The sequence below is a fragment of the Pan troglodytes genome, chromosome X, assembly GCF_028858775.2.
Source record: "Pan troglodytes isolate AG18354 chromosome X, NHGRI_mPanTro3-v2.0_pri, whole genome shotgun sequence".
Lineage (NCBI taxonomy): Eukaryota > Metazoa > Chordata > Mammalia > Primates > Hominidae > Pan > Pan troglodytes.
In genome coordinates this window covers 8,667,355-8,686,974 of record NC_072421.2, presented here as the reverse complement: position 1 = coordinate 8,686,974, position 19,620 = coordinate 8,667,355, and the positions used below count along the sequence as shown (strand labels likewise).

At 38.3% G+C, this 19,620-nt stretch overlaps 1 protein-coding gene across 1 annotated transcript; it reads left to right on the top strand.

Annotated features, from left to right (window-relative positions):
* The first annotated feature begins 10,499 nt into the window (after positions 1-10,499).
* Positions 10,500-11,432, top strand: LOC112206920 (variable charge X-linked-like). The gene is made up of 2 exons (NM_001427506.1): positions 10,500-10,743; positions 10,937-11,432. The coding sequence occupies exons 1-2, from the start codon at positions 10,642-10,644 to the stop codon at positions 11,303-11,305; spliced, it is 471 nt and encodes a 156-aa protein (NP_001414435.1). The 5' UTR covers positions 10,500-10,641; the 3' UTR covers positions 11,306-11,432.
* The last annotated feature ends 8,188 nt before the right edge of the window (positions 11,433-19,620 follow it).

Sequence of the window (19,620 nt, the reverse complement as noted above, 5' to 3'; positions counted from 1 at the left end):
AAATAAAATGGTAATAATCAAGCTAAAATAAAACAAACGCAAACAAGATAGAATAAAAGTGATATGAAAAGCAAGTATACTAACAGAAAGTACAATATAAGATGATAGAAATGAGTCCATAAACACAATGGATACAAACAGATTAAACTCTATAATGAAAAGATGAAGACACAAAAGGTTTGAAAAGAAAAAGATGGAAAACAAAATACCAAACATGTATCAATCCAAGGAAAAAGGCTTAATTGTATCAACATCAGATAAATTAAATATTAATGCAAAAGTCATTCTTATTGGTAAAACAGTTATCCCTATGGGAAAATCTGTTAAGTTCTCAGATAGCTGTAACAATTTAAATCTATATGCATCTAATTAAATGGCATTTATATATAATATACATAAAAGAAAAATTAACAGAATGAAAATAGAAATGAACAAATCCACCATTATACTGGGATAATTCAGCATATTCTCACCAGCTGTGAGAATGGTCTATGACTGGCATAGAGATCAAACTATTATAAATATAAAAGATTTAATAGTTTAATAAGCTCCTTGTAATGGACATATATAGAAAACTACATGAAATAATTGGAGAACACGTTCTTTTCAAGCGTTCCAGAAAATTTTCTAAAACTTGGTTACCCACTTGACATAAAGTATGTCTTCTCAAATTTCAAAGAATCTGAAATTTTCTAACTATAATACAAAAATTAAAAAGTTAATGCCTAAAGAAAACCTTCAATGGCCCTGTATATTTAAAAACGTAAAAAGACACACAAAGATCACTATGAGTTAAAAGAAAAATCATAATAAAAATAAAACTGTGTCTAGGAGAGTTTGATAATAATAACAAACTCCCTTTACTCCATTCATAATTTAAGGCTTTTATAATTATTGCAGAAGTTGACAAAGTACATATTTAAAAGAAAAATTTTACCTTTAATTTTTATGCATGGATCTTATTTGGGCCATAAGCCAAGCACATGAATATGTGTGTGTGTCTGTGTGTGTGTGTGTGTGTGTGTGTGTGTGTGTGTGCATCTGTATATATACAAGATATTCTACTCTGGGGCAGGCAGAAATGTCTAGGAGTTGGGATGAAATGGAATTGGCCATGAGTTGATGACTGCAGAAGCTTGGAGAAGGTCTGTAGCTGTTTCTTGGACCATTCTCTCCCTCTCATCCTTCACCCCAACGAGTCCTGTATCTAGTCCCATATAACAACACCACACACTGAGACAAATATTTTTGTCAGCTTCTTACCTACACGTTGAGATGACTTTATACATTTACAAGAAACAAGTAAAGGCATATATGTATTTTCCCTTGTTCACATAATATATAGTATATCGTACACGTCCATTTACAACCCACTTTTTTCACCTAACATCATATCTCAGAAAGTCTTCCTTATCATTTGATTGTAGTGGCATTCCCACCATTTGGACACACAGTATTTTATTGAATCCTTCCTCTCCTGAGGAACATCTAGGGTGTTTGTAACTCTGTGCGAAGGCTAGGGCTGCCGTGAACAAAACTGTGCATCTGCCACGTCATCCATGGGCAAGTGTCTCTGCAGGAAACATTCTCAAAAATGGAACAGCTGGGAGAGCTGGGTCCCATATCTCATCATTAATACATTTTATTACTGGTGGATATTACCAAATATTTCTCCTCAGGGATTGTACCAATTTGTACTTGTACCAGAAGTGTGCAGGAGTTATTTGCAATACTTTAATAACCCAGTGCCTTTGCCTCCTTTGCCTGGAATATGCATCCTACCCTCATCAGATGCCATCCTCTGGGAGATGATTTAAGAGGGATGCCTTCCATGACAATACCTCCTGGGCTGCACTAGGAGACAGACACGTGCCCCTAGGGGTCCCGCAAATGCATGTCTCACAACACTTCTCACACTGCATTGTGATTGCCAGGGTTCTTCATTTTCTCAAGCTCCAGAATACCAGTTCTGTCTTATTTGTCTTCTTTCACCTGTACTTCCTACCATGCCAGACCCACAGGAAGCTATTGGAGTGTTTGTAACATGAATCTTTAAAAATGGGCTGAGGTCTCTATGGATTACATATACTTCCTAAATCAATTTCCAAATACAAAAAAAAAAAAATTCAAGCAAGAAATAAAAAGCACATATTTTAAAAGAGCATTACAGTGTGGAGATTCCTTGGAGAACTAAAAGTAGAACTACCATTTGATCGAGCAATCCCACTACTGGGTATCTACCCAGAGAAAAAGAAATCATTATACGAAAAAGATACTTGCACACCCATGTTTATAGCAGCACAATTCGCAATTGCAAAAACATGGAACCAACCCTAATGCCCATCAATCAACGAGTAGATAAAGAAACTGTGGTATATATACACAATGGAAAACTACTCAGCTATAGAAAGGAATGAATTAATGGCGTTTGCAACAACCTGGATGAGACTGCAGACTATTATTCTAAGTGAAGTAACTCAGGAATGGAAAACCAAACATCACATGTTCTCACTTGTAAGTGGGAACTAAGCTATGAGGATACGAAGGCATAAGAGTGATACAATGGACTTTGGGGACTTAGGGGGAAAGGGTGAAAAGAGGGTGAGGGATAAAAGACTACAAATAGGGTTCAGTGTATACTGCTCGGGTGATGGGTGCACCAAAATCTCAAAATCTCAAAAAAGTAAAGAACTTTCTTGTGTTACCAAATACCATGTGACCAAACACTACCTGCTCCCCAATAACCTATAGAAATAAAAAAATTAAAATAAATGTAACAAAAAAGCATTACAAAATCAAATTCAGAAAAAGAGATATGAACATAAAAATGACCCCAAAATAGCAACTTTCAAATTTTGAACACAAATAAGGATGGAGCTATTTTGTTTGTTTAAGTGCCTATAGAAATTGTATTATAACCAAACAGGCTTTTGTAGTCATTTGTAGAAAAATAAGTACAACATAAAGTGAATACAGTAATAAAGGAAGTTGTATATCTGTTATAAATAAACATATACATTTTTCATATATGTCTATAGGGCAATGTCCATCATTCTGGAGAAGTCGTATGGAGCTGTTTAGTACATTTTAACTAATGTTCCTTAAAAAAAAAAAAAGAGGCTGGGCGCGGTGGCTCACGCCTGTAATCCCAGCACTTTGGGAGGCCGAGGCGGGTGGATCACGAGGTCAGGAGATCGAGACCATCCTGGCTAACACGGTGAAACTCCGTCTCTACTAAAAATACAAAAAATTAGCTGGGCGTGGTGGCGGGCGCCTGTAGTCCCAACTACTCGGGAGGCTGAGGCAGGAGAATGGCGTGAACCTGGGAGGCGGAGCTTGCAGTGAGTCGAGATTGCACCACTGCACTCCAACCTGGGCGACAGAGCAAGACTCCATCTCAAAAAAAAAAAAAAAAAAAAAATTTCTCCTAAGTTCAGACACTGCTTCATTGATTAATTCATTTGTTAATCCATCCACTCACTCAATATCTCCGCAGATATTTATGGTGGCCTTTTTTTTTTTTTTTTTTTTTTTTTTTTGTAAAGGACTATGCTGGGCCAACATGGTGGCTCATTCCTAGTAGTCCCAGCAATTTGGGAGGCCAAGTGGGAGAATCACTGGAGCCAGGAGTTGGAAACTAGCCTGGGCAACATAGTGAGATCATGTCTCTACTAAAAATAATAGCTAAATTTCAAAAACATATTTTTAAAAAGGACTATGTTAGTGCTATAAGGTATCCAAAATTTATCTGATAAAAATTCCAGGCTCTGTAAATTTATAGAAGAGGGGAAGATAATTTTCTTTTATCAGTAAATTATATCATTGTACTTAAAATGTTTTTCATTGGCTTTGATTTTAAGAAATGTAAGGAAAACAAAATGGTTTACATTAATCATATATTGTATATATTCATATGCAAATATTTACAATATGTATTTAAATGTATATGTGATATATTATTCAATCTTGTTTGTGGATTTAGAAAAAAAAAAGAGATTGATACATTTTAAGAAAACTTCCCTGTATGAAAAAAATTTCTGGAAACCGTAAGTGTGAGCTATCTACATTAGTGTTTCTGTGTTTGGCAAAACAGTATTACAGCCCAAACAGGAATGGTTGAGGACAGATAACTTGGCCAAATCACCCTGGCTAGAAAAGTGAGGAGATTGCATCAAACTCACTCCGAAAGCCAATCAAAGAATAACTTGAAACCGCTTTCAGTCACTTGGACTTTGCTTCCTGGTCCTTAGTGGCAGCTAATGAGGTTTAGAAATAAGCACATGTATCTGTCTATACTGAAGGGAAGAAAGTAAATCCACTATGGCACCAGTTCAAAACACTGCATGAGCAGTCGAGAGAAACAATTTACCAGAACATGCTTAATGGTAAATCAGAAATGACATGTATGAAAACATGGGGCTGCAACTTGAAAATATTGGAAAATGAGTCATCTAAATTTGCAGAACCAATCAGATCCTGGACTGATACACTTTGTAAGTTGCAACTGCTGGATACCATGTAGCTATGTGATCAAGAGCATCTATCTGTAATGATGAATGCTTCATGTTCACACAGCTTTAAATGCCTGCTTTCTGAAATGATCAATCATTTATTAGCTGTAAGGTAAGGGCAATGACGTATACAATCTTCTCCTGTGCTTAGAGATGTTAAAATTCATGTATGGTACTACAAAGATAAGAACATGCAATAAAAGTTCTAAACTATGTAATAAAATCCAAGGTAGGGTTTTTGTGGATTATGTGTTAGTAATGATATTTTAAGAGAATATTAACATTTTGTTAAGCAAATATATTAATATATTAATTATTCAATAATTTTAATTATGATTAATTTTATCATAAGCATTTTCTTTTCTATTTACACATAAGACCCTTACAAATTCAAATAATAAAAAAAGATGTTTTTAAACTGTACTCAGGAATAGACAGACATATGTTTTAAATAAAGAGAGTCTATTTCAACACGGCAAAACCCCATCTCTACTAAAAATACAGACATTAGCTGGTCATGGTGACACATGCCTGTGGTCCCAGCTACTCATGAGGCAGAGATGGGAGGATCACTTGAGGCCGGGGGCAGAGTTTGCAGTGAGCTATGATTGCACCACTGCCCTCCAGCCTGGGTGACAGAGCAAGACCCTGTCTCAAAAAATAAAATAAAAATAAAATGAAATAATAAAATAAAAAACAAAGCACATAGGTCAGCTGGATGCAGTGGCTCATGCCTGTAATCCCAGCACTTTGGGAGGCTGAGGCAGGAGGATCACTTGAGGCCAGGAGTTCAAGACCAGCCTGGGCAACGTAGTGAGACCATGTCTTTACAAAACGCACAAAAAAATTAGCCAGCATGGTGGCACATGCCTGTATTCCCAGGTATTCGGGAGGCCTGAAGTGAGGGGATCCCTTGAACTACTGTATACAATTTGCAGCCAGGTGGAAGACAGTACAGACTTCAAAGCCTCCATTAACTCAGCGAACCCGTTCCCCAGCCCATGGACACATACACAAAGACTTACACTCACATCATTTGCTTATGGGAGCCAGCGTTTCTCCTTAGGAGTAGCAAGGGATGAGCTTTTTATTGTCACTGTGGCTTTTCAGTTTATGCAAGTCAACACTTTTCAACAAGGGCTGAGACCAGGATGGAATCCACGCTATCTCCCTCTTTATAATGGTGCCATTTAAAAAATGATTTTGTACAGATGAGATCTTGCTATGCTGGCCAGGGTGGTCTCAAACTCCTGGCCTCAAGTGATTCTCCCATCCCTGCCTCCCAAAGCGCTGGGATTATAGGCATGAGCTACTGTGCCCACCTAAAACAATGCCATTTTTAAGATGAGGTGCATTTAAAGAAAGGGTGTATTTGGTAGGCAAAATAAGTACCCTCCAAAGATGTCCAGGAACTCATCCCTGGAACCTGTGAACATGTGAGACGACAAGGCAAGGGAGGAAATGAGTTGGAAGGTGCTATTGACAGGTACCAATCAGCTGACCTGAAGCATGGATATTATCTTGGGTTATCTCTGGGGGAGTCCAGTGGAATCCCAAGGGTCTTTCTAAGTGTAAAAGAGGCAGGAGAAAGGAACCAGAAAGACAGCCACATGACAAGGATCCGACCCCAAAAATGCTGGCTTTTAAGATGGAGAAAGAGGCCATGAGACAAGGAATGGTGGGAGCTTTCAGAGTCTGAAAAACACAAGAAAACAGCTCCTCCCCTACAACCCCCAGAAGGGACATTGCCCCACTGTCATCTTGAATGTTAACCCAAAGGCACTCAGTCCAGACTTTACATGAAACTATAGAACTGCAGGGCAATAAGTGTATGTTTTTACTTTTAATTCCAAACATTTCACTAACTTATTTTAATTGACGAACTTAAATGGTATATACCATCTACACCAGGTTGCTTTGAAATATGTATACATCGTGAAATAGCTACACCGAGCTAGTTGACGATTGCATTACTTCACCTAAGTATAAGTTTCTTTGTGGTGAGAACTCTTAAAATCTACCCTCTTAGCAATCTTTAAAAATACAATATTATCATTAGCTGTTGTCACAGTGTTTTACAATAGAGCTCTTGAACTTACTCCTCCTGTCTAACTGAAATCTTGTACCCTTTGGCCAACATCTCCCCAACCTTCCACCTCCCCCGGCTCCTGGAAACCACATTGTATTCTCTGATTCTGTGAGTTCAACTGTTTTAGATTCCACATAGGAGTGAGATAATGCAGCCAGGATCAGTGGCTCATGCCTACAATCCCAGCAATTTGGGAGGCCAAGGCAGGGGGATCACTGGAGGCCAGGAATTTGAGACGGGCCTGGACAATGCAGGGAGGCTTCATCTCTAGAAAGAAAAAACGTGTGTGTGTGTGTGTGTCTGTGTGTGTGTGTGTGTGTGTATATATATAATTATATAATATATATAATATATAATATATATATTATATAACAATATATACTATATATAATATATAGTATATATGATATATATTATTCTATTATATATAATATATATTATATAACATTATATATATTATACATATTATATTATATATTACATATCTTATATATTATATATCATATATAATATATAATTATGTTGTATCTTATATATTATATATATTATATTATATAATTATATATTATATATGTTTATTATACATATTATATTATATATCATATATAAAAATACATTATATATTATATATATTATATATAATATATATTATATTATATATTATATATATTATATTATTATATATATTATATCATATATATTATATTATATATCTGTTATATAGAATATAAATTAATAATAGAATATATATAATATAATATAAATATGTAATATATAATATAAATATATAATATAATATCAATTATAATTTATTATAATTATATTATATATTATATATCATTACATATTATATATAATATATAATATATAATAATACAAATTATATATATATAAAATATATATTTTTATATATATATAAAATTTGTATTATTACATATTACATAATTATGCTATACAGATTATATATCTAATATATTAGATATTTATAGTGTATATAGCATAATTATATAATTATGCTATAGATATTATATAATTATGCTATAGATATTATATATAATGTATAATATATTACATTATGTATAATATGTAATACATAATATATTACGTTATGTATAATATATAATATATGTTACATTATGTATAATATATAATATATCTTACATTATGTATAATATATATCTTACATTATGTATAATAGATAATATATAGCTTACATTATCTATAATAGATAATATATATTATGTATAATAGATAATATATATTATGTATGATAGATAATATAAATTGTGTATAATAGATTATATATTATAATATATATAATCTATTATATATATTATGCATTATACATAATATATTATGCATTATACATAATATATTATGCATAATACATATTATATTATGCATAATATATTATATATTATATTATGCATAATATATTATATATTATATTATGTATAATATATTATATATTATATTGTGTATAATATATTATATAATATATTATGCATAATATATATTATATCTTATATTATGTATAATATATTATTACATATTATATTATGTATAATATATGTTATACATTATATTATGTATAATATATGTTATACATTATATTATGTACAATATATGTTATACATTATATTATGTACAATATATGTTATACATTATATTATGTACAATATATGTTATACATTATATTATGTACAATATATGTTATACATTATATTGTGTATAATATATGTTATACATTATATTGTGTATAATATGTTATACATTATATTATGTATAATATATGTTATATATTATATTATGTATAATATATATTATATATTATATATAAGTTGGATGTGGTGCACACACCTGTGGTACCAGCCACTCTGAAGGCTCAGGTGAGAGGATCGCTTGAGCCCAGGAGGTCAAGGTTGCAATGAGCTATGATCGTACCACTGCATTCTGGCTGGGCCAGAGCGACACCTGGTCTCTAAAAATAATATCACTTCAAGTACACAGTTACTCATTTGAGGTAGTAAGGGGTGGCATAAACATCAACTGTTCCATCATTAAGTACATTGTGGCCTCTTTCTTGTCCTTCCACTATCGAGTAAATAGTAGTCAGATAACCCAGGATGTACAACAGAACTCAGACATGGACCTCTGCAGTGCTTATTTTGGCTCTGTAACTACTGAAAGAGATCTCAAATAAGGATCTTTTTAGAAACTTAAAGTAGTACTTCATAGTACTTAGTAGTACCAACACACGCTTTGGGTAAAAGGAAAATCCTTTATGAAAATGCAAACTTTAGGAATTAAATGCTCCCCATAGGGACTCACTTATTGCTGTATACATGACTGCAGGCAGAAAAACACAATCTGAATGAACTTGTTTTTTTTCTGAAACTTGGAAAACCTAGAAAAGATGAGTGGTATACAGGGGCCAATTAACATAAATAGCACGAGGAAAAATGAGAGGAAGTCACTCCTCTCCTCCCAATGGGAGTACTGTGTTTTGAAGGATTCATGAATGGAATTTCAGAAACTTGGCAAAAGAATACATTTACTTCACTTACTCCATATATATTCTGAATTTCATATTTACTAAATAAAGTGTTTCCAAATGAACATTTCTTTTTTTACATGTTACATGTAAAATTGTTTTACATGTAAAAACATGTACATCTTTTTAACATGTTACATGCAAAAAATCTTTTTACATGTTGTTATATGTTGTTTCATGTGAAAACTGCACATTAAAAAAAGGAAAGGCAGGCGAATTCATCATTCAAGTTTTTAGATGTCCATATAAACTTCCACATAATCCACGAATATTAAACTGGATAAACAAAGCACTCTACATAATTTACCTTGCCACAGATGTGAAATAATTGTAAGCGTACATAAATGTTAACAAAATGCTTTCATTCAATTCTAAGGGGAGGTATCATTGAATGCTGGACCAAAACAAACTAAATAGCATTTTGATGTCTGTGGAAATGACATACCCACAAACCAGTGGCTCAGCACTGATATTAATATATCTTGCTCAGTTGCCTTAATCATTTACAGCAGTATAATTTTTTTAAGAACACAGACAGTAAGGTGCTTTTAATAATTTTGATATGGCCATAGAGTATATCTATTTTTTGAAGTCCTACTTTCATTAGAATTGCCTCTTTATCCTAATGAGTAAATACAAAAGAACACACAGATAAGATAGCTTTTGTCTTCTTCTTGTTGTTTTCTGAGACAGAGACTTGCTCTGTCGCCCAGGCTGGAGTGCAGTGGCACAATCTTGGCTTACTGCAACCTCCAACTCCCGGGTTCAAGAGATCCTCCTGCCTCAGCTTCCTGAGTAGCTGGAACTACACGTGCGTGCCACCACGCCCGGGTAATTTTGGTATTTTTAGCAGAGATGGGGTTTCATCATGTTGTTCAGGCTGGTCTCAAACTCCTGACCTCAAGTGATCCACCCACCTTGGTCTCCCAAAGTGCTGGGATTACAAGCGTGAGCCACTGTGCCTGGTCAATTGACGTCTTCATATAGCCCTCTGTCTATCCCAGTTAGCATGGAGGGATTTTAGGCAGGTCATACAGAAACTGGGTAATGATGGCAGGTGTGGAGGAACAGAATGTACCACTGAATGGGAGGTCCGGGGGAAACATGTGGCGGAAATATCCTCCCGTGCCACGTAATCTGCCAAAATTGAACATGGGGAGTTTAGGAGGGGCGACATGTCAGTTTGGGAACTATCTTTAGGGGTGATAACCCAAATCTCCCTTTCTCCAACTAGAGCACCCTGCCTTCCTCATTAGATGTCACCCCCACCCCCCGCCCCCGACTTCATCGGCCATGTCCTGATGGTGCTTTGTGACGTATACGGCCTGCCTTCCCACCGAGGGCTACCATTGGCTGGGTAGTGGAGTGTTGACCAATCACAGCTCAGGGGCGTGATTGTCTCGTCCTGGGATCGCGAGAGGGGTATATACAGGGAGGCCAGACAGCCTGGAGTTAGTCGACCGTTGCGAGACGTTGAGCTGCGGAAGATGAGTCCAAAGCCGAGAGCCTCGGGACCTCCGGCCAAGGCCGAGGAGGCAGCAAAGAGGAAGGCCTCCTCTCAGCTGAGCCCCAGTGGCCCGAAGAAGAAGGTGAGTGACCCTCCCAAGCTCCTCCTCGTCTTCCCCTCGCCTCCTTCCTCACAAGAAGCCTCTCCTGTCCTCACTTGGCACAACCCCCCAACCCGGTCCCCACCGCTTCTGAGGACACGTCCCTGTTCCCAGCCTCCTCCATCCTCGTCCCTAAACCACAGCCCTTCTGTGATCGTCCCTGTTGTCCTTCCAGACTGCCAAGGTGGCCAAGAAGGGAAAAGCGGTTCGTAGAGGGAGACGCGGGAAGAAAGGGGCTGCGACAAAGATGGCGGCCGTGACGGCACCTGAGGCGGAGAGCGGGCCAGCGGCACCCGGCCCCAGCGAGCAGCCCAGCCAGGAGCTCCCTCAGCACGAGCTGCCGCCGGAGGAGCCAGTGAGCGAGGGGAGCCAGCACGACCCCCTGAGTCAGGAGAGCGAGGTGGGGGAACCACTGAGTCAGGAGACCGAGGTGGGGGAACCACTGAGTCAGGAGAGCGAGGTGGAAGAACCACTGAGTCAGGAGACCGAGATGGAAGAACCACTGAGTCAGGAGAGCGAGGTGGAAGAACTACCGAGTGTGTAGACGGCCAGCTACTCCCCTATCTCCGAGAGCAGCGACTAAGTTCAGGCCCAGCCGCCAGACCTCAGAGATCTCACCAGCGGGGTGCTTGCCATACTGTTGATAATAAAATGAATGTGTTGCAAATTGATCTGAGTGACTCCGTGTTCTCTGATAGTGGGGAGGGAGGGAGGGAGGGGGGAAGAGGTGGTGTGTGGGGAGGGAGGGAGGGAGGGAGGAAGAGGTGGTGGGTGGGGAGGGAGGGAGGGAGGAACAGGTGGTGTGTGGGGAGGGAGGGAGGAAGAGGTGGTGTGTGGGGAGGGAGGGAGGGAGGAAGAGGAGGTGTGTGGGGAGGGAGGGAGGGAGGAAGAGGTGGTGTGTGGGGAGGGAGGGAGGAAGAGGTGGTGTGTGGGGAGGGAGGGAGGAAGAGGTGGTGTGTGGGGAGGGAGGGAGGAAGAGGACGTGTGTGGGGAGGGAGGGAGGAAGAGGTGGTGTGTGGGGAGGGAGGGAGGAAGAGGAGGTGTGTGGGGAGGGAGGGAGGAAGGGGTGGTGTGTGGGGAGGGAGGGAGGAAGAGGAGGTGTGTGGGGAGGGTGGGAGGAAGAGGTGGTGTGTGGGGAGGGAGGGAGGAAGGGGTGGTGTGTGGGGAGGGAGGGAGGAAGGGGTGGTGTGTGGGGAGGGAGGGAGGAAGAGGTGGTGTGTGGAGGGAGGGAGGGAGGGAGGAAGAGGTGGTGTGTGGGGAGGGTGGGAGGAAGAGGTGGTGTGTGGGGAGGGAGGGAGGAAGGGGTGGTGTGTGGGGAGGGAGGGAGGAAGGGGTGGTGTGTGGGGAGGGAGGGAGGAAGAGGTGGTGTGTGGAGGGAGGGAGGGAGGGAGGAAGAGGTGGTGTGTGGGGAGGGTGGGAGGAAGAGGTGGTGTGTGGGGAGGGAGGGAGGAAGAGGTGGTGTGTGGGGAGGCAGGGAGGAAGAGGTGGTGTGTGGGGAGGGAGGGAGGGAGGAAGAGGTGGTGTGTGGGGAGGGTGGGAGGAAGAGGTGGTGTGTGGGGAGGGAGGGAGGAAGAGGTGGTGTGTGGGGAGGGAGGGAGGAAGAGGTGGTGTGTGGGGAGGGAGGGAGGAAGGGGTGGTGTGTGGGGAGGGAGGGAGGAAGAGGTGGTGTGTGGAGGGAGGGAGGGAGGAAGAGGTGGTGTTTGGGGAGGGAGGGAGGAAGAGGAGGTGTGTGGGGAGGGAGGGAGGAAGAGGTGGTGTGTGGGGAGGGAGGGAGGAAGAGGACGTGTGTGGGGAGGGAGAGAGGAAGAGGTGGTGTGTGGGGAGGGAGGGAGGAAGAGGAGGTGTGTGGGGAGGGAGGGAGGGAGGAAGAGGTGGTGTGTGGGGAGGGAGGGAGGAAGAGGTGGTGTGTGGAGGGAGGGAGGAAGAGGAGGTGTGTGGGGAGGGAGGGAGGGAGGAAGAGGTGGTGTGTGGGGAGGGAGGGAGGAAGAGGTGGTGTGTGGGGAGGGAGGGAGGGAGGAAGAGGTGGTGTGTGGGGAGGGAGGGAGGGAGGAAGGGGTGGTGTGTGGGGAGGGAGGGAGGAAGAGGTGGTGTGTGGGGAGGGAGGGAGGGAGGAAGAGGTGGTGTGTGGGGAGGGTGGGAGGAAGAGGTGGTGTGTGGGGAGGGAGAAAGGACAGAAGGAAGGAACAAGTGGTGTGTGGGGAGGGAGGGAAGTGGGGTCCCGCGGGGTTGAGGTCACAGGGACAGGTCACAGTTAGCCAGACAGGAGGATAAGGATTGCGTCATGGCTGAGCACTGGAGACAAATTTCCCCTTCACAGGATGACTCCGCTTCTTATACGGTTTGTTTCTTCATGCAATCTTGCTAGCACATACACCAGGTACCAAGAACTGGATTCTACCTACTTAGGTTTCACTGTCAAAATACCTTTTCGGTTATAGAAACCGATGGAAGAATTGTTTCCATCTCTTTCCTTTCAGCGTCCCCTCCCTACAATCTAATATAATTAAGAAGAAAAATTCAAAGTAGAGAAAAATCTATCCACTTGAAAAAAGCCTTTTTATTTTTGCAACTGAGGAGACAGAAAGTACATTTCATATTTCCATACATTAGAAATACACAGGTCTTTTCTATATCTAGTAGAATTTACTATATACAAATATATGTAAATTTTTATATAAATAAAATATACAACTATATTTACTATAGACAAACATATGTTTACATATAAAATATATACATATAGACAAAATATGGAATATATATTTATATATAAAATATATAAATATAAATCAATGCAAATATAGATTATACACATTAGAAATACACAACTCTTTTTTGTACACAGTAGAACCTTTTATGTATATTTATATATTAATATATCGTATGTTTTTATATTTATAGATTACATATATAAATATTTATATTCTATATATTATATATAAAAGATATTAAACATATTTATATTTATAAATAATATATCAATATAGACATCAAATCTATATATGAAACCTATCTATAAATATAAATACATGAAAATAGATATATAAATATAAATATATATAAAATATATATTCTATATGTGATCATTTATTTTAGAAGGTAAGGTGTTGTGATTGTTGAAGCATCCTTCACAGATAAAAAAAGAAAGGAAATTATCATTTTACGAAAAATAAAATAAAAATAAAAAATAAATAAAGTACAAAATTCCCAGTTGTCAATAATTACAATGAGAGAATAATATAGAACTTGCTATATATAGAAAGGATGGGTATTTCTAATGTGTATATATGTAATGTACATTTATATATATAATTATATAAATGCACAGATCTTTTCTATATATAGGATAATGCACTGCTGTATTTCTAATGTGTTATATATATTAAACCTATATTTATATATATTTATATGAATACACAGGTTTTATACATATTTATATAAATGCACAGGTATTTATATAAACATATAAACACACAGGTCTTTTCTATGTATAGTAGAATTTTATATAGTAGAATTTATGATACATTTAGAAAAGACCTGTGTATTTCTATATTTATATTTAGAAAAGACCTGTATATTTCTAATGGATATATATATAGTTTGTATTTATATGTATATTTATAGATAAATATATAATCTCTGTATATTTATAGATAAATATATAATCTCTGTATATTTATATATCTATTTCTATGTATTTACATTTAGATAGAGATCTATTTCACATATAGATTATATAAATATTTATATTCTATGTAAATATATAAATACATATATAAATATGTAAATATATTTATATTTATATATAATATATAAATAATATATAAATATGTAATGCATAAAGATAAATATACAATATATAAAATATATATTCTATATGTGATCATTTATTTTAGAAGGTAAGCTGTTGGTATTGTTGAAGCATGCTTCTCAGGCAAAAGGAGAAAGGAAATTATCATTTTAAGAAGAATAAAGTACAAAATTATCACGATTTAATTTCCAGTTGTTAATAATTACGCAGACAGAATAACTCATGTCCTTTAATCTTACAATGAATAGCACGTTAAACTTTTATGTGATTCTGAAAATATGAATTTCCATATAATAAGGGTTTGAGATGTAAAGCACTAACTTTATAGGCAGTTTTCACTTGTTACATACATTGTTCTTATACCTTTAAAGATGTTAAAATTAATGGTGGCTTTGAAGAGATGGTAGCATCATTTGAGAAACAACAAATGAGTTCTGTTTCATCCTTTCCTTGGTGCGGTCAGGGCTTCACTTCATTAGCTTAGGAAGGGATTTCAGAGCTTTTCATGTTGAACTTGTAGCTGCCTCCTATGGAATCCTACGAAATCTAGGCCACTATACCACAGAAACAGGGCGTTGCCCCATGTCCTGAACACCATCATTTTGTGGTATATTTCTTTTGTATTTCTTATATGGAAATACCATATAAGAATGAGCATGCTTGGTATAACTCAAAGCCTGTTTATTTGCAAGGCTGTATTGACCCTGGACAATAAATATTTGTATGTTACGGATGGGAAACAAGTCCGCATGAAAAGCTCCTGCTGTCTTTTAGGAAAGCGTATTGGCTGTGGTTGTATATCTCTTTCCAAAGGGAAATTGGTGAACTCTCTGCTATAGTTTTTTCCATAATGACAGCATAAAAACTGAAATAAATTTATCTTGTCAGTGGCCACTTTTGGGGTTGGTGTATATTAGGGAGCACTTCTGCAGTGTGTTTCAAAATTACATTCAAGGATTAATTTCATGCACCTTATTTTAATGCCATATTTCCATTCAAGCTCTGCATGTCACAACAGTCTGTGATGATTCTTTTGGCATTGAAATAATTATCCGTGGCACTTAAACCGTGTTTCTTTCATCATTTCATGGCAGTAGGAGCTTCAACTGCTATTTGTTGGGAACCCATCCTGACTAGCTCTTTCACTAGGGCTTCATGTTTTATTGTGATGATTGGCAGACTTGTGTTTCAGACATTTCCAGATTTGGAAAGTTACTATGATTTTGAAATTATAGATGCAAAAATGTCATTGAATTTACTTTCACAAACTTTTAATTCATTATAGACAATAAGAGGTTTAATCAGAAATCAGGCCAGGTGCGGTGGGTCACGCCTGTAATCCCAGCACTTTGGGAGGCCAACGCAGGCAGATCACTTGAGGTCAGGAGCTTGAAAGCAGCCTGCCTAACGTGGTGAAACACTGTCTTTACTAAAAATACAAAAATTAGCCAGGCGTGGTGGTGTGCACCTGTAATCCCAGTTACTTGGGAGGCTGAGGCAAGAGAATTGCTTGAGCCCTGGAGGTGGAGGTTGCAGTGAGCAGAGATTGCAAGACTGCACCCACTGCACTCCAGCCTGGGTGACAGAGCAAGACTCCATCTCAAAAAAAAAAAAATCAATAATTTAAGTAATCTTTTAATTTGTTGGAGCATTCACAAATACTACATCTTCATTTAAGTCTCTCTTTATTCTACATGTTATACACACAGTTAAATTAGTTAATAAGAGTGTTAAATACTTTCCCTCCTTCTCCAACTACCCACAATCTCAAGCTTAAAATAAACAGTGGAATGAGTAAAGACCGAAAATAATATAACAGCAAAAGTGCAGTTGACTTTTGTAATCAAATGATAAATATCAAAGCTTCCTGACATTTTAGGCAAATCTTCCTGTGTCCCTAAAAGGCAGATCCCTTTGACTGCAGTCATGAACAACAGGTGATCTTGAGATTCTCAGCTGTCAAAGACAGTTGGTGGGAGAATTTGAAAACACCTTGTACATATTAAAGAGCTAAGCATGAGATGATGCATACATACATATGTCTCTGTCTCATTAGACCGCAGGAAATAGGACACATGGCAGGAAGGCGCATGTTGATTCCCCTTGACCATGCAGCTTCCTCTGCTCCTGACTCCTAAGAACTTTCTGACCTATTGGTCATTCCCAGCTTCAGATCCCCACGCATACAGATTGTTTTGGCCCCACATCAGTGATACACACGACACAGAATTGCTCTCAAAAAACACTCCGGAATTGAAAAATGACAGGAGAAGCTCAACGCGATGGCTGGGTACCAGAGGGAAGGCCTTCCGCTGTTTTGAACACTGATGCTAAGCTCTAGAATAACTGCAGCTGCAGGCTGTTGGACCTGGGCATGTGTCAGGCAGGGTGTGAAATGCTCTCCATGCACGACCTCATTTCTCCCTCACATTACCCCTATGGATTAATCGGGGCTCTAGAGAGACGCTACCAACAGGTTATCAGCAAAGACAGATGAGAGGGGATTTATTAGGGGAATTAGAGGGTGAAAAGTCTCAGGACAAGCTGTCTGCAAGCTGGAGCCCCTGGGATGCCAGGAGTGTGACTCAGTCCACACCCAAAAACCTCAGAACCAGGGAAGTGGATGGTGTAATTCTCAGTATAAAAAGAGCCTGAAGTTCTGATGTCCAAGGGCAGGAAAAGAAGAGTCTCAGCTCCAGGAGAGAAAGGGAGGAAAGTGCCTTTCGTCTGCCTTGTTTCTTCTATCTGGGCCCTCAGAGAATTGAATGGGGCCTGTCTCTATTGAAGACATCTTCCCCACTCTGTCCACCAGCTCACGCCAATCTTCCCACGAATACCTGTGCAGGCTCACCTAGAAACAATGCTTTACCAATTCCTGACGTATTCCTTAAGGCAGTCACGTTGACACCTGAAATTAACCATCACACCCTGTAAAATGAGTAGTGTCCCCACTGGACAAATGAGACAGACAGTTTGAGTAACTTTCTTATACTGCTTATAGGTTATAGAGTCAGGATTAAAACTCAGGTCTGCAAAGATCAAATTCTAAACTCCACCCTCTTAAGGACTGCTGCTCAACACTGTGGAAGCAGTACTGTATTAGACACTGTACAAGGATTGAAGAGGCATTCGAGACACATCCCCTGCTTTAGGGACCACATCCTAGCTTGCATTCATGACAGGAGTCATGTTTCTGTGACTCTACTATAGACCCTGGAACCAAGTGTGAATTGGTACGCTTTAGGTGTGCATAAGCTCTGCAGAAATCCTAAGAAAGAGCCAGATAATTATAGGCTCAATTCATATAGGGAAGTTTTTACGAAAATAGCTTTTAGCCAATTCCTGAAAGAAAATATTTTTACTGGCAGAAAAATGTTCTGCTGGAGAATAACTTGTTGAAGGGCTTTGGGGGAAGGGGCCCTGGACAGATGTACACAGAAGTGGGGGAAAAAGACACACAGAATAGAAACAGAATTGAGGACCCTTCAGGGAGAGAAGTAAGGAAAAGTGCTAGCCCAGCAAGCTGATAAAAATATATCTGCCCTGTATTTAAAGTTAATTCCATCTCTTGATGTTTTTTTCATATTATTCATTTTATTATATTTGTTAGTATAGTATTATCCATCTTATTGTCCCATATATTATGGCATTTCCCCCTATATGTGAATATATTACCACATAGAAGGAAATGACTTCATTTTCCTCATACATAATTAGACACATGGATTTATTCCTTTACAAGCAAAAATGTGTCTCCTCCATTACGTATTAAAATGAATAAAACCATATAATATTCCTGAGTTGAATCTTGTAGCTCAATACTTGGACAGAAATGTTGCTAATTTGCACATTTTATGTGGTACTGATGACTCCCACATTAAGGAGTGTTTTTATTGTCTGCTTGGTCAGAGACCTCAGTGTTTTGATGAAAGTTCATTCTTAGGAGGCCACTGTCATCAAATCAACTTTGCATATAGAAAACTTATGAAAACACAAACCATTCTGTCCTCACAACTTCTGTTCACAACATTGGCGAATGGAGTCACACCTGCATGCTCATAGTTTATCACCACAAACTATGAAACTACTAAAAGAAAACTGTGGGGAAATGCTTGAGGACACTAGTCTGGGCAAAGATTTTTTGAGTAAGACTTCCAAAGCACAGGCAGTAAAAGCAAAGTCAACAAATGGAAAAACATGAAGCTCAACAGCTTCTGCATGGTAAAAAAAAAAAATCAATGAAGAGACAACCTAAAGAATGGAAGAAAATATTTGCAAACTATACATCTGACAAGAGATTAAGAACCAGAATATATATATATATAATATCATATATATATATAAAATGAGCTCAAACAACTCAGTAGCAGCAGCAGCAGCATCATCATCATCATCATCATCATCATCACCTGTGTGTAGACAACTGAATCAGGCTCCGTGGCTCCTGGAAACTGGAAATGTTCACATAAAGGCAGAGAAAACCCTTCCAGAATATTTCTACACTATTTCCTACACGAATCACTCGAGAACCATTTCCAAAAGCAATAAAGTATATCTGGCCAACCCATGCTCAGCACCATGCTCTTGCAGAATTTTGACTTTGCCTTTTTGATACTGACCTTTGATTTTTTAAAATAATTGTTTTGTCCTTTTGCTTCAGAAATTTACAAAGCAAACAGAAAACATTATTTAGGAATGACTGACTCTGTATTACTGAATCAATTATTAAATTTTGCTGAATGATTGATCTTGGAAAATAGAGATGTAACTACTTCTTGATGTCAACTGTAATTCAAATCTCATCTCGGTAAAGAATTAATGAAATGCTTAGCCAGGCATGGCCAATGGAATCAGAACTAGCCCAGTCTTGCCATAACTTTCTGCTTCCTTACCATCCTGAGTTTCAGTGGGCAACAGATTCATTTTTGGAGATTACCATGGAAATCTCTGCAACAGCTTTTCCACTCATAACTTAAGGCGTTCATAATGATTGCAGAAGTTTCTCACTCTCTCCATGTGAAATTTCTCTTAGCTATTGGATTTTAGAT